Source organism: Eretmochelys imbricata, chromosome 3, assembly GCF_965152235.1.
Source record: "Eretmochelys imbricata isolate rEreImb1 chromosome 3, rEreImb1.hap1, whole genome shotgun sequence".
Classification (NCBI taxonomy): domain Eukaryota; kingdom Metazoa; phylum Chordata; order Testudines; family Cheloniidae; genus Eretmochelys; species Eretmochelys imbricata.
Genome location: NC_135574.1, coordinates 147,737,950 through 147,756,544, shown reverse-complemented (window position 1 = coordinate 147,756,544; position 18,595 = coordinate 147,737,950). Strand labels below are relative to the sequence as shown.

General features: G+C 52.6%; 1 protein-coding gene and 1 non-coding gene across 3 annotated transcripts; one reads left to right on the top strand and one right to left on the bottom strand.

Annotated features, from left to right (window-relative positions):
• Positions 1–1,226: 1,226 nt before the first annotated feature.
• GTPBP2 (GTP binding protein 2) lies at positions 1,227–16,017 on the top strand. 2 transcript variants are annotated; one of them, XM_077813575.1, is made up of 12 exons: positions 1,227–1,397; positions 5,949–5,975; positions 6,719–6,903; positions 7,324–7,432; positions 8,054–8,251; positions 8,736–8,910; positions 9,605–9,824; positions 10,262–10,397; positions 11,156–11,214; positions 12,074–12,245; positions 12,605–12,769; positions 13,252–16,017. In XM_077813575.1, exons 1-12 carry the CDS (start codon positions 1,227–1,229, stop codon positions 13,447–13,449), a joined length of 1,815 nt encoding a protein of 604 aa, XP_077669701.1. In that variant the 3' UTR covers positions 13,450–16,017. The 2 variants fall into 2 exon arrangements, with proteins under 2 accessions (XP_077669701.1, XP_077669702.1); XM_077813576.1 differs by lacking the exon at positions 1,227–1,397 and adding an exon at positions 1,873–2,241.
• TRNAK-UUU (transfer RNA lysine (anticodon UUU)) lies at positions 15,369–15,450 on the bottom strand. Its single transcript has one exon. It is a non-coding gene; the product is annotated as a tRNA-Lys (tRNA).
• Positions 16,018–18,595: the final 2,578 nt, after the last annotated feature.

Here is an 18,595-nt window from a genome sequence, read left to right as displayed (position 1 = left end):
ACAGTATGTTTGATATGAATATATTATATCGTTTTGTCTTTATAGATATTTAGGCACCAAATTTCTAATCTGCCGGGGGTGCTTCCCCAGTGGCTCAGCCCCCACTCCACCCCTTCCCCCAAGGCCCTACCCCTACCCTGCTTCTCCCCACCCCCACTCTGCCCCCACCCTGCCTCTTCTTGCCCCTCCTCTTCCTCGCCCAGTTCCACCACCTCCCCCGAGCGCACTGCACCCTCACTTCTCCCCCCTGGAAAAAAGCGGCCTGTTGATAGATAGTTTCTTGGATTGCTAATGTACTATACAGTTGAGGCTCCCACAGCTCTCTTCTATGCTATATAAGGCCACAGTAGCTAGAGGATGCTAGGGGTCTTATGTACATACCCAGCACCATACACACAAGCACTGTACACTAGATGTAAATCTGTAGATTTCAGAAATCGGATCTTACTATGTTGGTGCCCAAACTTTGCCCAACCATGAAGCTGCATCAGCAGCTTGCTGGGACTTGCTTGACATAGTATGATGTCAATCACAGCTATAATACAGAGGAGCAGCCCATGGAGGCAATGGGCCTCAGCATCAAATGTTCCATCTCATTCCCTTGAAAGTGTGTTAAGTCGTTTGGGAAAGGTGCAGAGCACAGGTGATGCCATTCTGCCTCCCTTCCAGTGCCCCAATTCCTTTCATGAAAGACAAAGAGGCTTGTTCGTAAAAAAGCAAACACAAGAAATGAGCCTGGTCTGAAACCATCACAAAATGGTAAGATAGCAGAGAACCAGCAAGCAAACAGCCACTCAGTGAACTGGAAAACCACAACTCCCAGGAGCCTCTGCTCAGCAGATCCATAAGGAAAGGACGTTTTGGCCTTAGTGCATGCTGGGAGCTGTAGTCCTTTCGAAGTAGAGGCCACAGACGGTTTCTGTTTAGCGCAGTGGACCCTGGGAGCTGTAGTTCTGTGTGCTGGGACTGCTGCGCCCGTGGTCCTTTGCGAGGAGGCCCCCAGAGGGAGAGAGGCGTGGCGAGCGCGATGTATGCTGGGATTGCTATGCGGCGCGGTGCATGCTGGGGGTTGTAGTCATGGGCAGCTGCCCGCACTCGGTTTCCCGTGGCGCCCCGCGGCTGTTTCTGACGCCAGAGGCTGGAGGCAGCTGGAAGGGCTGGAGCCGGGGGGCGGCGGGGGCGGCGGCGGCTGCCGGGGCAGGGAGGCTGGGACGCGCCGGGCCGGGATGGACTCGCGGGTGTCGGAGCTGTTCGGGGGCTGCTGCCGGCCCGTGGGGGGCGGCGGGGCGCTGCGCGGCCGCGGGGGGGCGGGGGCCGGCGGGGGCTCCAGGGCGAAGAAGAAGAGCGGGAGGAACCGGGGCGGCAAGGCCAACAACCCGCCCTACCTGCCGCCGGAGGTGAGCGCGGGCCAGGGCAGGTGGGGGCGGGGCGGGGCGAGGGTGGGGGGCTGGCGGGGGAGGGGAATGGGGGGCGTTGGGCTGGGGGTAACTTTCGTCTCGTTGATTAGCATTTGCTCCGTGGCGATGGGCAGCGCCGAGTGCTGTCATTATTGTGACGCGATTCCCCTGGCTGGGGGCGTTAATGGGGCTAGAGGGTCCTTGTCGCTGTGCATTGGTGTGGGTTGTGTTAGCGGGGCCGGGGGGTTGTGGAATTGTGGGGGGTTGATCTGTGTGTGCAGCTGTCTTGTGTCCTGGAGTCCAGAAAGGCCTTATCTCAATTCTAGTGCCCCTCGGCTGGCGATAAAAGTTTTGGAGGTGGGGACGCAGTCTCTGCTGTCCTATCAGCCTTCTCAAAGCCCCCTTGGCAGAGAATTCCGGTGCCTGCCTCTGCTCACGCTGCAGCTTGCCAAGCCGCTCGAGAGAGAAACTCGTATGGTTCTCGTTTACTTCAGGCTTTCCAGGAGAAGTAGGGGAAAACCGAATAAAGCTCTAGTCATTTTTCACTTTTTTGAAGCTCTGAGTTGTGACCGAGTCACTGGAACTGGCTGTCTGCCTCGGTTTATACCCAGTTCACATTTGGAAGTGCCTTTGCAACTGTAAAGGCTAGGAAAAACTTTAATTGATAGGTTAGTTTCTGTGTAAATTGGTGGCTTCGCTCCCTGCCAGCCAATGCTTCCAAAAGTCACAGGCAAGTGAAATTTTCAGGCCTTGATGATGTAAGGCAGTGACAACAAGATAATATATGTGCTGGATGCAGGAGAGCTGAGGCTTGGAAAGGTTATGGAGGAGGGCTTTTCATCGGGTAAGAGAAAATGATGGTCAGCTGGGGATCCTAGCAGAGGAATTCCTGCCCCTCTTTGTGTGTGACTCTAGTTTCTTGCTGTCTCTTCCTGTCTCTTCACTAGCCCCCACCCTTGTAGGTGTGGAAAAGCATAATAGGTTTTCATGATTATTAACTAGATTGGAAGCAGTTCCTGAGGGTGGATCCTGTTCAGTCAACTGAGGAGAATGCGTTGATGTGTATCTGCTGTTAAGGCACTAGAATATTAGGCTATGTCTACACTATGCAGCTTTTAGTGACGGGGCTGTGTTGCCAAAAGGCGAATAGTGTAGTCGCTGTCTGTAGACAAAAAACTTCCACACCCAATGAGCGCTGTTAGCTTTGTCCGTAGGAGAGCGCTCCTGCCGACAACGCACTGTTCATACCAGCGCTTTTCGTCAGCAAAAATTTTGTCTTTCAGAGGGGGTGTCAACACCTCTGAAAGACACAACTTTTGTCATTCCATTGCCAGTGTAGACGTAGCCTTAGTGTAGCTTGGGTGGTTCATGAGGCCACATTAAATCCTTTTTCCCACCCTGGCCACATCCTGAGTGTGTTTAGCACATTTTGCCTTCTCTGCCTTTTACTCTGATGAATGAATACTGGCAGCTTGGCCTCTTGTGGAGGGAGACACTTGGGCAGTCCCTCTGTAGAGCTCTGATGTGGCAGTGCTACTCTCTTGTGCTGCCAGTCCCACAGAGGTACTTAAACGCCATTGGTGTTTAGTGAGCTGGCATTAGTGGTGCACAGTCTGCTTGTCTAGCATGTCATTTGAGTGCAATTTGCAGTCTGATAGCTACAGCCTCGGGAATAGGTTCTGCCGGACAGCTCAGCACACAGTCCAAGATGCCCAGTTCCCTTCCATTGCTGAGATTTGATCTGCCATGTTCTGTGGAAACACATTCTCAGCAGGCCCAGTGACACCCCAACTCCTCTTGGACTGCTAATTTGAGTTAGCAAATATTTGCTGAGTTTGGGATTCCACCCTGTAGAGGGTCCAGACCAAACCCTGGGTAAAGTGAGAGGTGGTTCCAAAGCAGATGGTGCCATGTCTGATGGGGTTTTCCTGCTGCATTGTGAAAATGAGTCTGGTAAGTGGCTATCTTAGTTGCTGGAGCTCAGACAATTCCCAATGGCCTGGGGCTGATGGATACCACTGCTTGAGGAGCATGAGGTTTGCCATGGACCATTGGTAGTCTGGCCCTGTGTTTCATCACAGGATATTTACACCATCCTCAAAAACATCAGGGTGCCAAGTCCCAAGTGAGAGGTGCGGGACAGGTACTTCTGTCCAAGGCAGGATGCTTTGCTTTGGGGGATGAGGAACAGAGATGCTAGAACAGGTTAATCCCTACTGAGTCCCAAATAGTCCATCCTTAGGGACAGGATTGTTCCCTGCAGTGACCTGGCTGTTGTGCCTTTCAGCTGTAGGAGGGACAGTCCTCTAAGGCTTCAGTATCTCTTCCTTCCTGTCCCCAGACACCCTGCCTGCACCACTGTCCAGCAAGTCTAGACTTGTCACTGTCCTTGTACCTCTTGCACTAGACTAGAGTCTCAGCTGCTATGAGACAGGCACAAAACCCTTGTTCAGAGGACAATGCAGATACTGATGCAGTATCCAGAGCTGAAAGGCTAATGGGTGGGAGAGGTTGGCAGATGGGACCCTCTTACCAGTGCCCCTATCTTGCTAAGAAGCTCCAACTTTAAGAGTAGAGTTACTTCTTTGGCCCTTTGCCACCATAAGCCGTTTATTTTGGTTAGGGGCTGAGTTAGAATGCAGGGCGGGGGCTTTACTTTCCCTTGCTGGGCAGATCCACGTGCTGGGAGAGGGAGCTGTATATTTCCAGAGAAGCCAGCTGGCAGGGCAGTTGTAGTTCAGGAAGAGCTGAAATCCAAGCAGGTCAGTTTTCACACTGCTGTCAATCTGGTTTACTGCTCTTTCCACTGGAGTTCCTGGCTCCCTGCAGGACCCAGTCCTGTCTCTGTAACCTGTAGACTGAGATCAGTGGGGGATCCAGTTTAGTATTGGACATGTCTTCTCTCTGGGGGCTGAATCCTGCCTTGTCTGGAACGGAATTGATGAGCTAATACGTCTTTTCATTTCTGCCTACAATGATCTGGCCTCCTGAGGAAACCCTTCTGTGCCCAGGGAAGCTCCTGGCTCATATTTCTCGGGAGCTGTCAGATCAGTGAGTGGTTTGTTTTACCACAAGTTGATCAATAGCACTTGCTTTCTCATGGCTGTGAGGAGCATCTCTCACTGGGGGGCATCCATGCATGCTTATGGGGAGAGGTCAGAGAGAGGAACAGTGAGCAGTGGATGCAGTCACTGTCAAGAAAGGTGGGAGTCTCTGATAGGCCAGCTCAATGCTGGATCAGTTGTCTGGTTCTCTTGTATTGAATGCAGATTTAAGAGCGGTATAATGCTGTTAGGGTTGAAGGTCCCTAGATGGCTTAGGCTTGGGTTTAGGAGTAAAGAGCTTTTTACTCCATGTCACCAGTTCCAGTATAGATCAGGGGAGGATGAGCTGGGTGGTTTGAGATTGGGGAGAGGGATATGGAACCTTTTGCCGCAGGTTACCAGACCCAAGACAGGCCCAGCTTGCTAGCAAGTAATAAAGCTGTTCCCATAAGACTTTTAATGGACTCTGTGTAACATAAAGTGGGGTGGCGTGTTCCAGACCAGTGGTTCTCAACGAGGAGTACATGTCTCTCTGGGGGTATGCGGAGGTCTTCCAGGGGGTACATCAACGCATCTAGATATTTGTCTAGTTTTACAACAGGCTACAGAAAAAGCACCAGTGAAGTCAGTACAAAGTAAAATTTCATACAGACATTTCAATGACTTGTTTATACTGTTCTGTATACTATACACTGAAATGTAAGTGCAATGGTTATATTCCAACTGATTTATTTTATAACAAAATGCTAACAATGAAAAAGTAAGACATTTTTCAGTAATAGTGTGCTGGGACACTTGTAATTTGATGTCTGATTTTGTAAGCAAGTAGTTTTTAAGTGAGGTGAAACTTGGGGTATGCAAGACAAATCAGCCTCCTGAAAGGAGTACGGTAGTTTGGAAAAGTTGAGAGCCACTGTCTCGGACCACTTCCTAGGAGAACACGCAATCACTGGTAACCTCAGCAGAGGCACAAGGAGTTGACTGGGCCATGGAGAATGAACTCTCCTCACACCCCTACATAGAGTGACTCCAGGGCAGGGTTGGGAGGTAAATGAAGAGGCTTGTGCGTTCCACTGCCCGGGCTGTGCCTATTGTGGACATAGAGGTCTTTTAACTGGGCACTTCCTTTTGCTAGCACTAAAAAGATTGTCCATTCCCAGTACGACCCCTTAATTTTGGCCTCCCAGCATTCATACTAGAGTGTCCCAGCTGCTTTGTAGCGCAAACAGCAGCAACGTGCACGTGGTAGTTTCCAGTACGGCGTGGGACTGCAGCTCTGGCAGGGAGGCTATATCTTAGCATGTATGTTGAATTCTCTGCAGTTTCTTTCTCCTTACGAAGCTGGCAGCAGCAGCTGATTATCCATGTGTCATTCCACGCCACCCGGAATGGTGTGTGGGCTCCATGGTGTTAGGGAAGTCATGTGGGGTGGGCAAGGGCGTTTGGGAAAAGTGCTTGGGGTGGTGAGGTGGTTGCTAACCCATGTCTCATTTGGTTCTTTAACCAGGCAGAAGATGGGAACATAGAATACAAGGTGAGTCCTCAGGGGAATGCAAAGGGGGATCCTCTTCCCGACCAGTTACCCTGTAACCTCGGGTCCAAGGGGATGAATTGAGCAAAGCGGGTGTATGGGGGACATGCCCAGGGGGATACTCAAAAGGGAACCATCCTAGCCTTGCCCTTGGGAGGGTGGGCCTGAGGTAGGGCACTATTCATCTCACTTTGGGTTCTCTGAACCTGGTGGGAGAAACTGGATGCTAGAGAACGTGCAGTGCAGAATCCCTTTGGACTGTACTCTGGAGGGGTGTTTTGTGTCCCATGTGCTGACCAGTGTAGAGGTCACTCTGCCCTGCAAAGTCCATCTTTTCATCCCCCTCTCTCTTTCCTTAAAGACCCAGAGCTACAGGTGCCATTTATGTCCTTTCCAGTTGTATTTTGGGGCAGTCCTGCCGTTCTCACTCAGGCCAGAGCACAAATGGTTTGGGCCCTATGGCACAGGCTCCCTAATCCAGTGCTTCCCTCATACCAGCCAGTTTTCAGGTGCCATCTGCAAGATACAGGAATGTTCTGCTACAGAAGTTCTTGTCTCTCTTGTAACCTTCTCTCTCCTATCCCACTGGCTCCTCTGCAGGTGTTAACTCGGAGTGTGTTTCCCAGAGGTGGGTCTGCTGAGGGGGCCATTGCTCCATGGCAGAGGGTTAGGGAGTCACTGCCCCAGGGAGATGGGATTCTCTCTGCCCCCAGGCAGCAATTGTAACCGCTCCCTCCCTCGAGCAGCTGAAGCTGGTGAACCCCTCGCAGTATCGCTTTGAGCACCTGGTGACACAGATGAAGTGGCGGCTGCAGGAAGGCCGGGGTGAGGCTGTCTACCAGATTGGCGTGGAGGACAATGGGCTACTGGTGGGCCTGTCAGAGGAAGAGATGCGTGCCTCCCTCAAGACATTGCGCCGGATGGCTGAAAAGTACGTTTCTGAGGATCTCTAACCTCTGCTGGGCCAGAGAAACCCAGCTCTGCCCCATTCTCCCCGCAACCCCCAAAAGGTGGCTCTTTCTTCTTCCTCCCCTCCTCTGAAAGGCCTGTAGATCAAGGAAACATATCTCCTAGCCAAGAGCCTAGGACCTTGTCCAGTTCACACTCAGAGAGGCCCCAGGCCAGGGAAACCAGCCTTGCCGAGGCTTTGGGGTTTTTGCTATTAGAAAAATAGCAAAACTGTCTGAAGGTCTGAGGCTTCTGTCCTGCTGCTCTCAGAGCCTCCAACCTGCCCTGCAGTTTCAGTCCTGTTCCTAGGTCCCTTATGGTGCTCCGGCCAGGTGATGCCCTGGATAAGGGGCCAGTCATGTACTAGCTCACCCCAGGCTATTCCCTCTTGCCCCCTTTGCAGGGTCGGAGCTGACATCACCATCCTGCGGGAGCGCGAGGTAGATTATGACAGCGATGTTCCCAGAAAGATAACAGAGGTTCTTGTCCGGAAGGTCCCTGATAACCAGCAGGTAGGGAGCCCTTGGCTGGGTTGCTCTCCTTGACCTGGGAGCCCTGTGGTACTGGAGACTCCCAGACTCCATTCAAGAGGTTTCCCTTTGGGATGAGATGGGAACCCTTCCCCCTGGAACCACTTCACATTATAACCGTTCACAGGGCACACGCTAAAGAGCTACCAAAAGGGGGCTGAGCCTTTCATCCTCCGGGTACCAGCTGCAACTTACCCCAGACAAGGGAGGCTGGCTGGGCCAGGGAATGGGATATGAAACCTTTCACCTCCGCAGCACCAATTCTAATCCAGCCCAGTTTGGAGACTGGGGAATGATCTGACATCTGTATTGCAGTAAGTGTGTAGATGACCTTTTTGTGATGTCATAGACCTGGCATAGGACATCATACTTGGCATGGTGGAGTCATAAACCCTAGTCTACAATATCGTGGGATGGTCAGAATCTAAAAAGAAGTGCTGCATAGCGATCCCTGCCTTTCTCAGCCCATTCTGGAGGGAACATGTGGGGCATGTCGGCTGACATGGGCTGAGCACGTGCCACCCATACCTGTGAGGTTCTTGTCCGTGCATCAGGTGCAGGTTGCCCCGTGGTTTCTCTGCTCTGACTCTTTTTTTCCTTTAGTTCCTAGACCTGCGAGTGGCTGTGCTGGGGAACGTGGATTCAGGGAAGTCAACGCTGCTGGGTGTCCTGACCCAGGGTGAGCTGGATAATGGGCGGGGCAGAGCCCGCCTCAATCTCTTCCGGCACCTCCATGAGATCCAGTCAGGGAGAACATCCAGCATCAGCTTTGAGATCCTTGGCTTCAATAGCAAAGGAGAGGTATGGAGCGTGAGTGCTATCGCAGCAGTGCGGAGAGAGTGACGCCCAACTCCCTATGAGGAGTGGGAGGAACATGACTGCCCTCCTGTCTCTGTGCTGCCCCTCACTGCAGTGGGCGGAGCAGGACTGACTCAACAGCAACAAAGGAGTTCTGTGCCCCCTACTGCTGCAGCAGAGAGCCTAGGAGTGATCAAGTTGTAATTAGAGGTGGTAGGAGAAGGTGTTGCTTGTCCAGTTGGAACAGGCATCTGTTCTGGTGTCCTGCTTCTTGCCTCCAGATTAGTGGTGTACAGGGTTGACGTTACAGTATAGCCACAGCAGCCTGCATAGTCAGGCCTAGTCCCTTTCCAGGTGCAGAATCTCAAGCCCTCTGGCACTTGTTTCTGTTCAGATGGAGTTGGTATGGTTGGGGTTGTCTCTTCTTCCCTCTGCCTCCTCCTTTGCATACCCCATACCTCAGTCTCTGGTTCCTTGTCTTCTCTAGGTGGTGAACTATAGTGACTCACGGACGGCAGAAGAGATCTGTGAGAGCTCCTCCAAGATGATCACCTTCATTGATCTGGCTGGCCACCACAAGTACTTGAAAACCACCATATTCGGCCTCACCAGCTACTGCCCAGACTTTGCCATGCTGGTGGTGAGCGCCAACACCGGCATTGGTAAGTGCACCATGAGCCAGCCTTGGGAAAAGCACAGAGGGTCTGGCAGGATGCTTTAGGGGCACTTGAAGAGTGGTAGTTGCTGGCTAATGGGTGATTGTAGTTGGAAAAAATGATACTGATTCCAATTCCCTCCTGACTCTCTGTAGCCCAGTGATTCCAGTGCACCTGTGGGTGCTGCAGATGAGCTGGGAACTTGGCTGCCTCATACACCATTGGTACCTGAGCTCTGATTTTATTGCTGAGGGTTGTGACCAGGGCAGGAAAGTTTTGGGTAGCATTTGAGGGCATTCTGAGCATGTCAGGGAAAAATCACCTTGATATATTAGTGGTGTATATTGGATCCCAAAGCATGTTAAAGGAAGTAAACTAGAACCTTCCCCTGTCCATTTGGACAGCCACTTTTCTGACTAATCCATTAGCTTCTGGAGAGAAACTCCTGGGTCCTAATGGAGCAGAAGCAGGTGCCTTGACCCAGAAAAGCTTTGATCTGTCTTTCTGGAATGATGGTTAAAGAGCTGTGCCCCCTTGCCTTTGCCTGAGATGCTGAGCAGGTGAAGTGACCACAGTTCCATCCTCATCTGTTTGATGGGCCCATGGGGCACTTCTTGGGCAGGGAGATGCTGGCATCCTGCGAGCAGGTGGCTTTGGTGCCCATGCTCCTTTTAGCTGAGCTCTCCCTTGTTTCTTGTAGCAGGTACCACGCGGGAGCACCTGGGCCTGGCCATGGCCCTCAAGGTTCCCTTCTTCATTGTCGTCAGCAAAGTGGACTTGTGTTCCAAAGCCACCGGGGAACGGACAGTGAAGCAGCTGGAGCGGATCCTGAAGCAGCCGGGCTGCAACAAGCTGCCCCTGCTAGTGAACTCGGACGATGACGCTGTCACGGCAGCACAGCAGTTTGCACAGTCTCCCAAGTAAGGAACCTTAATCTCTTCTGAAAGGAGCAGAGGGAGTCAGCTGAGTTTAGTCTGTTGGGATTTTACCAGCTCCGCTCACGCAGGGGAGGAGACTACATCTCTAGGAGGCATTAGCTGTCTCCTCCCCAGATTTCATTCCTTCAGCTCCTCCACACATGGCCCCCTCTCCCAGGTCTTTTCAGTGGCTGAAAGTGGGGTGAATGTGTTCCTTGCTTACCCTAGAGACACAGCTCCAGTGAGGAAGCCTGGATTGGCTGGGTGCAGATGGCCCGGGCCAAGCTCTGGAGAGGCTTTCATAGTGCTGTCTCCGCTAGATCCCTTTTAGCTCATGTATTCTCCTCTTGGGGGCCAATTCCTTGCAGTACTTTCCCCAAGATGGGCTCTGCAGCTGTGTTGTGGCCCCCAGCTCATTCCTTTCTCTGTGTGTTTGGCAGCATCACCCCGATCTTCACACTATCCAGTGTTTCTGGAGAGAACCTGGATCTCTTAAAAGTTTTCCTCAACATCCTTCCCCCTCTGACCAACAGCAAAGAGCAGGAGGAGCTGATGCAGCAACTTACAGAGTTCCAGGTACATACAGGCATTGGACTGATGTTCTTATACTGCACTCATTACCATGGCAGCTGAGCACCTACCTGAGAGCAAGCTGCACTGCAGTCCCCTGTATCTGGGGCAGTGGTTCTCAATTTATTTATCATTGTGGGCCAAATATGCGGCCCACAAAGTGTTACCTGGGCCACAGGTTGAGAAGCACCGTGCCCCCCACCTAAACCCCCACACAAACACCTATGCTCAGGGCCCTCTGCCCAGAGATCCCTCCACAAAGTGGGGCCAGGAGCGGAGAGCTGGGTTGGGGGAAGGGACCCTGGACCCTGCTGTGTGGGGATCCCCAACCCCCGCCATGCGGGGCCGGGAGGCAGACGGCTGCCCGGAGCCCGCAGCCTTTAGCACACAGCTGACCTGGGGTGAGGGGAGGTAATGTGCTGAGCCACTGGAGTAATGAGGAGGATGGGAAATTAGAAGTGGTGCTGGTCCCCTCTATATTCCATGTGCTGCTTCTGAAAGGGCCTGCCAGGTATCTGAGTGTCCAGCTTAGTGCAAGCCAAGAGATGTGCTGGGAACATCTCTGAATAATGAGCTCTTGGGTGTCTACTTCACTCTGAGACTCTTTAAAATGGGAAACAGTTGGAGCAGGGAACAGGTCTGCTATAGGCCCCTGTCCCCTGGGCATCTGTGGTGGGTGGATGGTGGCTCATTCCAGTTCTGAAGTGCTGCTCTCCCAGTTGCATGGTGAGTCTAAAGAGCTTACTCTTGTTGCCCTGCTGCAGGTGGATGAAATCTATACTGTGCCTGAAGTGGGGACTGTTGTGGGAGGAACTCTGTCCAGGTGAGCGCTGCTCTGTGCACAGTGACTTGGATGGGCTCAGGGGGATTAGGGTTTGGAGGGGAGAACATGGGCTGAGCACTGACAGATCTCCCAGGGGATTTAATTCATCGTGTACGGGCTGGGCAGTAAAGTGGAAGCTGCCTGTAAGTGGGGATGGGGGTGAACATGGAGGCTGAATTTACGCTTCGCCTGGGTAGGACGGGGAGCAGGATAGGGGGAATCTCAGCCCAGAGGACAGGCTGTCTCCAGAGCAGGGCTCTAGTGTGTTGGTGGGAACCCTCGGCAGCTGCTTTGCCTCTGACAGGGCTGTGGTTGGAGCCTGGGTGGCCTCCTGAGGGTTGTGTCTTTCACTGGACTTTCAGAAGTCCTTCATCAAGAAGCAGGTGGGTAGTTTGGGAGGAGAGACAGCAAATCAGCAGTCTTAGGTCTGCTCAGGGCAATGCTTGCTCCATTGGCCCCAGTAGGAGTGTGGGACAGCTTTAGCAGTTGGTCAGTATTCCAGGGCTAGTCGAGTGCACCCAGTCTCTCGGGGATCTCAGGCAGCACCAGACCTGCAGCAGGTCACCTCTGTGCTGCCTCTATTGGAACAGACAGAATGGAAGAGCAGGTGGAGACTGGCTGAGTTGCCTGTGTCTAAGTCAAACCCCTTGGAATCTCAGAGGGCTGCATTAGCTGATAGTCCTGGGAATCCAGACTCCCTTCTGCTGGGCACCTGAGTTAGCTGGTCAGACACTGGGGAGGGAGAGTCCAGACAGACTCATTTCCAGTGGGATTTAAAGAGGCTATCCAGGTTAATCTCATTGGATGTCTTTCCCTGTGTCTCTGGTTAAACTCCGTCCTACTCTTGTGTCCCCGGCAGTGGAATCTGCAGGGAGGGGGAGAGCCTTGTGGTCGGCCCCACTGATGATGGCAAGTTCCTCCAGCTGAAGGTGTGCAGCATCCAGCGGAACCGCTCCGCGTGCCGTGTGCTTCGGGCAGGACAGGCTGCCACGCTGGCCCTTGGGCCCTTCGACCGCTCCCTGCTGCGTAAGGTGAGTTGTGCTCCCATCTCCAGGGCGCTGCAGCTGGGCTCCTCACCTTGACAGCATCCTGAGCAGGCAAGGAGGAGGCTATTGTGCTTCCTCTGAGATTCCTATTCAAGGGGAGGGAGTTTAGAAACATGAAACAAGGCACATCCCCAATAGAAACCTCACCCCACTCCTGTCCTATTGCCAGATTCTGGTTCAAATGGTGGGGTAGTTGGCCTCCAGGCTAGAGATGGATGCATGGAGCTTTAAGTAGGGTTCAGAAGATGGGTTGGGGGAAATTGTAGGGGAAAGTTCGTGGGGTTCAGCAGCAGCAAGGGGGCTGTTCCTGATGGTCTAGGTTTTGAGCTTGAAGTGTTGTGCAGGGCATGGTGATGGTGAGCCCAGAGATGAACCCCACCATCTGCTCAGTATTTGAAGCCGAGATCGTGCTGCTCTTCCATGCCACGACTTTCCGAAAGGGATTCCAGGTGACTGTGCACGTGGGGAATGTGCGGCAGACGGCCATCGTAGAGAAGATCCATGGAAAGGTGAGATTCTCACCAGCGGGGGTGTTCTGGCAGTGTCCCAGAGCCCTGCATGCTCCGGCTTGTTAGGTTTCCTTAGGACTTCTCCCCTCCCCTCTGTTAGGAAATCTCACTTCGCTCCTTCCTGCTAATGCCATGGCACTTGTATTAGGTCCTGCCTTTCCTCTCCTCCCAGGAAGCTGCCTTTGTCCTCTGGCCTGCTAGTATCACTGGGGAACTTCAACAAGGCAGGGCAGAGGAGTAACCCCCTGGTCTCCAGACCTCTTTGCTGCAAGTCAGAGTTCCTTTGCCACAGTGCCCTGACTAGTGGGAGGGCCTCAAGCTGTGGCGCCTTAAATGGTGGGTTCTGGGAGAGACTCGGGAGATCTTGTTAGCATTCTTCCTCCCCTTTCTGCCTTGGACTTCCCAGTGCCCCTGGATGTGGAGGCAAAGGGCTGGGTGGGCATGCTCCTGTTTGTGATGGACAGCCCTCTCCTCTCCCTCAGGACAAGCTGAGGACAGGGGAGAAGGCTGTTGTTCGTTTCCGGTTCATCAAACATCCTGAGTACTTAAAGATTGGCGCCAAGCTGCTGTTCCGTGAAGGAGTCACCAAAGGTATCGGGCATGTCACCGACCTCCAAGCTATCACCACTGAAGAGAATGGCCTGGAGGAGACCCTGGGGAATGGGCGTTTGACCTTCTGACTCCCACTAGATCTGTGAGATCTCCAGACACCAGCAATGGAGGAGAGAGTTCTGGGGAGTTGTGAAGGGCAGGACGTGATTGGAACTTCTGCTGTCCGGTTCTAGCATGGGCTTCTCCTCTCCACACTGTGAGGGTGGAGCCCAGGAGAGCTCCCTGTGTTCAGTACCCCCCACGGGGAAAGTTAAGCGTGTTGTCTCCATCGTCTGCTGCTTTCATTATCCTGCCCTCCTCCACAATAGACCAGTGGCAGCCTTAGTCTGGGCAGGCGAGTCCTGGCTTTGTTTACAGTACTTTGGTGGGAAGTTGTTGGCTGGTACAAAGCAAAGCTCCTGAGGTGCTGAGCAGCGGTGAAGGGATGCTGCCACCGCTGTTACAGGGTCAGTTCCATTGCAGCTCTCTGAGCATTGGGCCTGACCTGTACTGTGTGCGCCCCTGTCTTCCAGTCTCAGGCTTTTCCCTCCAGGGCAGAGACCTTTGGGACAGCATAGGAAGCCCAGCCACCCAGAGTGCAGAGACTTGGTTAAACTCAGGTTCACAAACAATAGGAACCTGAGAAAAGTTCAAGACCCTTGTAGCCCTTTTAATCTTGGTTGATTTTAATCCCACGTGGGCCCCCCTTCTGTGTTCAGTGGCTCCTGCTTGGCTGTCCCAGCTGTTCCCCAAACCAGTGCAAACAGGGATCTCTTCCATGGACTAGCCCTTGCAAGATTGTGATTTAAGCCCCATGCCCATCCTAGTGCTCATGTCTTGTGGGTGGCTGGGGCTGCCCCCACACATCCCAGTGCAATCAGCCTCCTCGAGAACCTGCATGAAGCCAGGGTCTCTGCCTCTAGCCTTCTGCTCGCTGCAGCAGCTGAGCATCCTGCTGGCCCAAGCAGGAGGTCATTTTTGGGGAACAGAGCTGGGCCCACAGCTGTGCTTGTATCTGCTTGTCTGCTTCAACTAAGCGCCCCTGTGGGAAGTCTCCTTCATTGAGTTAGTGGCAGTGCTTTGTGATGGATTTCCCTGCTGCAGCCCAGCTTGCTCCTCGGGGACCTGCCTTAACTCTCGAGGAGAGGCAGAGGGGGCTGCCGTACTGGCCCAGGAGGACGTTTACTGTTGGATGCCATCTGACAAAGCTATTGTAAGGATTTTTTGTTTTTGTTTTTTGCTCTCATTCTACTTAAGGGAAACTTCCTTTCTTGTCTCTGCCACTGAGGTTTCAGTGCCTAGGAGAGCTGGTGGGAGCCAGCACAGCCAGAGGCTCGGTAGGTGCGTGAAGACATGGAACACTTGCTGCCATGTTTCCCCAGCTGTGCCTTCAGGTACCAAGTGCTGAGCATTGCCCTGTGCAGCTGCTGCTGAGGGTCAGCCCTGTGCAGCTGGGAACAGGGGCGCTGGGGGGGGGTTATGCAGTGGGGGCTGCATAGCTGTCAGAAGGCTTTTGATTTCACTGGTGGCTGTTGAATAGAGCTGGACGTGCACGGCTGCCTGAGCCAAGGTGTGGTGTCTGGACAGGGAGGGGGCTCTGCTCCAAGTGTTGCCAATAATCCCCAGGCTGTGCTGCCTCCTACTCAGGGTCTCATACCGGGACTACTGGCATGGGCAGTGCACACAAGACTGAGCTTCTCACAGCAGCTCTCCCTGCCACAGGCCCTGCCCTTGCTGTTTGGAGGAGCCTTGCGAGGCGGGGGCAGGGGATTCCTGCCCGCAAGCTGTTCAAGTGCACCAAGCTGATCAGTGGGGAGAGGAGGAGAGTTGTTCCTCCCCTGTGAAGGGTTATGAGGAAGCTCCTGTGCTTTCTCCCACCGTGTTCTGTGCTGGAATCCTGGCTTAGACTGGGACCTGTAGGGCAAGCCTGTCATGCAATTGCTGTTAATAGCAGCATTGTCAAGGAAGGTACTGAAGAGTTGCCTCCTTAATTGGGGGATAGGATCCCTCCTCCACCTGATGGGGACTTGAACCCTGGACCCTCAGATTAAAAGTCTGATGCTCTACCAACTGAGCTAGCTGTGAGGAGGCACTGCCTCTTCCCTGGGGGAGGTAATGTATTCACTCTGCTGGTAGTACCTTGCACACTTCGTGCTGAGGGAGGCTTGGTCTGTCTTTTCTCCCTTTCAGTCCCCTTGCACACGACTGCTTTGCTGGCTCAGCTAGTCTGAAAGGGGGACCCTTCCCATTCCAGCCCTGGCACTTAGCGCTGAGTTCCATTACAGTGTGTGCCCCTCATGTGCTCCTGCAGGGAGAACAGAGTCCCAGTGAGCACTCCCCTCTCTTGTTATTGTGTAAATACAAATAATGGTGCCCTGGAAGGGTGAGTGTCTCCTGCTGTTTGCAGTGACCTTGGGGTAACCTTCAGCACTGCCACATACTCAAGCTGCTGCTCCCTTCCCTGGAAGAGCTGACAGGGGCTGAGCACCTTCCCTCTCTCCCCCCACCCTCCCCTTCTGTGGCGTGACTGTTCTCAGTGCCATGCTTTCCATGCTCCCTGTTCTCTTGTCTTGGATTCTCTAATGCAGAGGGATGGCTTCCATTTCCTTGGCATCTATATATAATGTACAGAATAAAGATGTTTTATTGAGACAGAACCTTGGCTGAATTGTGAAGGGGGATGGTTGAGCAGAGCCCTCTAGCCTCTCCCCTACCAGCCCTCCCCAGCCACCGCCTTTTCAGTTACTACCCTCTGGTAAACAATCTGTGCTGGGGCCTCTAAGGACTGCGTATATCACGGGTTACAAGCATCCACTGGCTGCTTAGCTGAGCCTGCCCGACTGTGAGGCTGAGGTAGCTGACAGCCACGTTGCCCTGAGCACAGTTCTTATTGCAGTGGGTGGAGCTAGCTGTGTCTTATGTGTGGTAGAAGCCACAAATTCCTGCTACCCTGGAGTCTGTTTAAAGGGAGACACGATGTGACCTTCACTGGTGCTTTGACACAGCTCATGTTAATTTAAAAGCAGTATGTAACTGCGGGGGGAGGGGAATTGAGTGCAGCCTGTCATCTTTAATTTGGATGGATAATATCAATGTTTGTTTAAGCATTTTTTATTTTTATTGATCTAAATTTTGCAATGGGGGCTCAGACTAATTATTTTATGACAGTAGATGTTGAGATTCAAAAAGCTAAAGCTTTATAAACAAACTGTCAACTTGTCAAAATACACAGAGTAACTAGCCATAGTTTGAATTAAGTTCTCAAGCAGCATTTTCCTTTCTTTGCCTGTCTACGCTTTGATTTTCAATGGAAATATTTTCTCAGCAGTCGGGATGCATACAGTGAAATGGATGTTTGACATTTACTGCTTCAAAAATCTAGTCCTTCCACACCCATACAGAGGAGACTAACAAAACTGGAAATGCTCCAGTGTTTCTCCTTGAAGGGATTGAAGTGCAGGAGCAATTCTTGCAGCGTGCATCACTGAAGGTGACCTGCTGGACCTGTCTCCTCCCTTCCTTATCCTGACCAACACCTCAGTGGATCCCAGCTGGATGCATCTTCTCTTACTCAGCCTGTTTTCTATTTTATGGCCTGGGCCACCACCTGAGTCGGTTTCATTTCTTGATTGCCCTGCAGGAACTAGCTGTTGTGACAGCAGAGTGATGCAATCCTACCAAACAGGTTGTAATGTCTATTCAGGGGAGGGTGAAAACCCATCATTTCTTTCTAACGTGGAGGCCTAACATTAGTGGGAGGGTCATTTTAATTCTGTCCCTCCCAAATGACTAAGGGCAGCACTGTGAAGCAGAATTCCTTTTCTATGCTGCTGCATCCCTACCTCCACCCCCCTCAAAAAAGCTACAGGAGTGAGATGGACTGGAAGGTATTAGAACTGCACTAACACCAAGGAGCATCCCAGAACAGGATAAAGCAGCAGGCTCTGGCTGAGGCAGAGCTAGCAACTGATGCAAGAACTTGCTGTTGCAGTTGAGCTAATGGGGGAAGGGAAGGGAAATAATCATGCAAATACAGCTGTAGCTTGCTCCCTGCTATCTACACTCAGCAGTAGGATCCTGAGGCTGTCCAGCTGCTGCTCACTTAAGGAGAATCCCACAGCTGATGAAACTGCCTGCAAGGCTAGAGTTTACGAACCACACCCAGAGCTGCTTTTCCCACACAGTACTAAGTTCAACTGCACGGCAGTGACTAAGCCTCAAGAAATCATCTACTGGAGGGTTATTTCCCTGTTCACTGAGCTCTGTGCTAGCAGTGCAGGGTGATAGCTCTCCTCAGTCACTGAATGCACTACAGTCCAGCTCTCAGTTCAGGCTTGTTCCCTACACATTCTAGTGCTGTCTGCTCTGCTGCAAGGGTGGTGAGTGCCAAGCCAGCCCTTTCCATCCCCCCAAGGTGAGCTATCACGCCCCAGCCTGCCAGCAAAAGTCCCAAAGATCTTTGTAGCCTCCTTGGTCTAGCAGGGGAGAACTGGGCCAGTAACAAGGGGCCGTAGAGCACATTGTTTTCATGCTTGGGGTAAAGGACATGCTTTTAGAAGTAACATAAACTGAGTGATGTGGCCTGTGAGGGACTCTTAGCCCATTCTCCTCTTCCCCTGCAAGCAGTGGGTTTGATTTTGGAAGAACATGATTTTCAAGTCTCTTTGCCCTCCCCCCAAAGGGCTCTAGTTCTGGACTTCAGCTACACACCCATCATTACAGGGGTCATGGGACACTGGCATAGGGCCTCACAGATCCACTGAGCTCTGGGGCCTTGCTGCTCAGGCCATCTCACAGGAAGCACACGTCTCTTCTGTGTGAGGGCTGCCTTGTGTGTATCAGAGCCCAGCTCTGTGCTGATGCTACTGTAATGGCTTGTAGGCTGCAGGTGCTATTTGACCCTCCTCACCTGTAGTGCTCTGCCATAATCTACAATGCAATGCACTGTACCATGCCTTGGCTTCCCTGCCTTGAGAGGAAGAAAGGCCTGCACAGTATGCTGGCATGCCATGGCTTTGAAAAAACCTCCCTAAAAGGGGACTAGAGCTAACATACTTGTCCCAGAGGAGTGGATCACATCCCTCCATACATGAGGCTATGCTGACAGAACAAAGCTGTAGATGAGAGGTGGGAAAATTGCAGCCCGCAGGCCACATCCAGCCTGGCCCTTGAGCCCCTGGCCACGCCCCTGCAGTCTCAGCTCACTGTGCCGCCAGCGCTCTGGGCAGTGGGGCT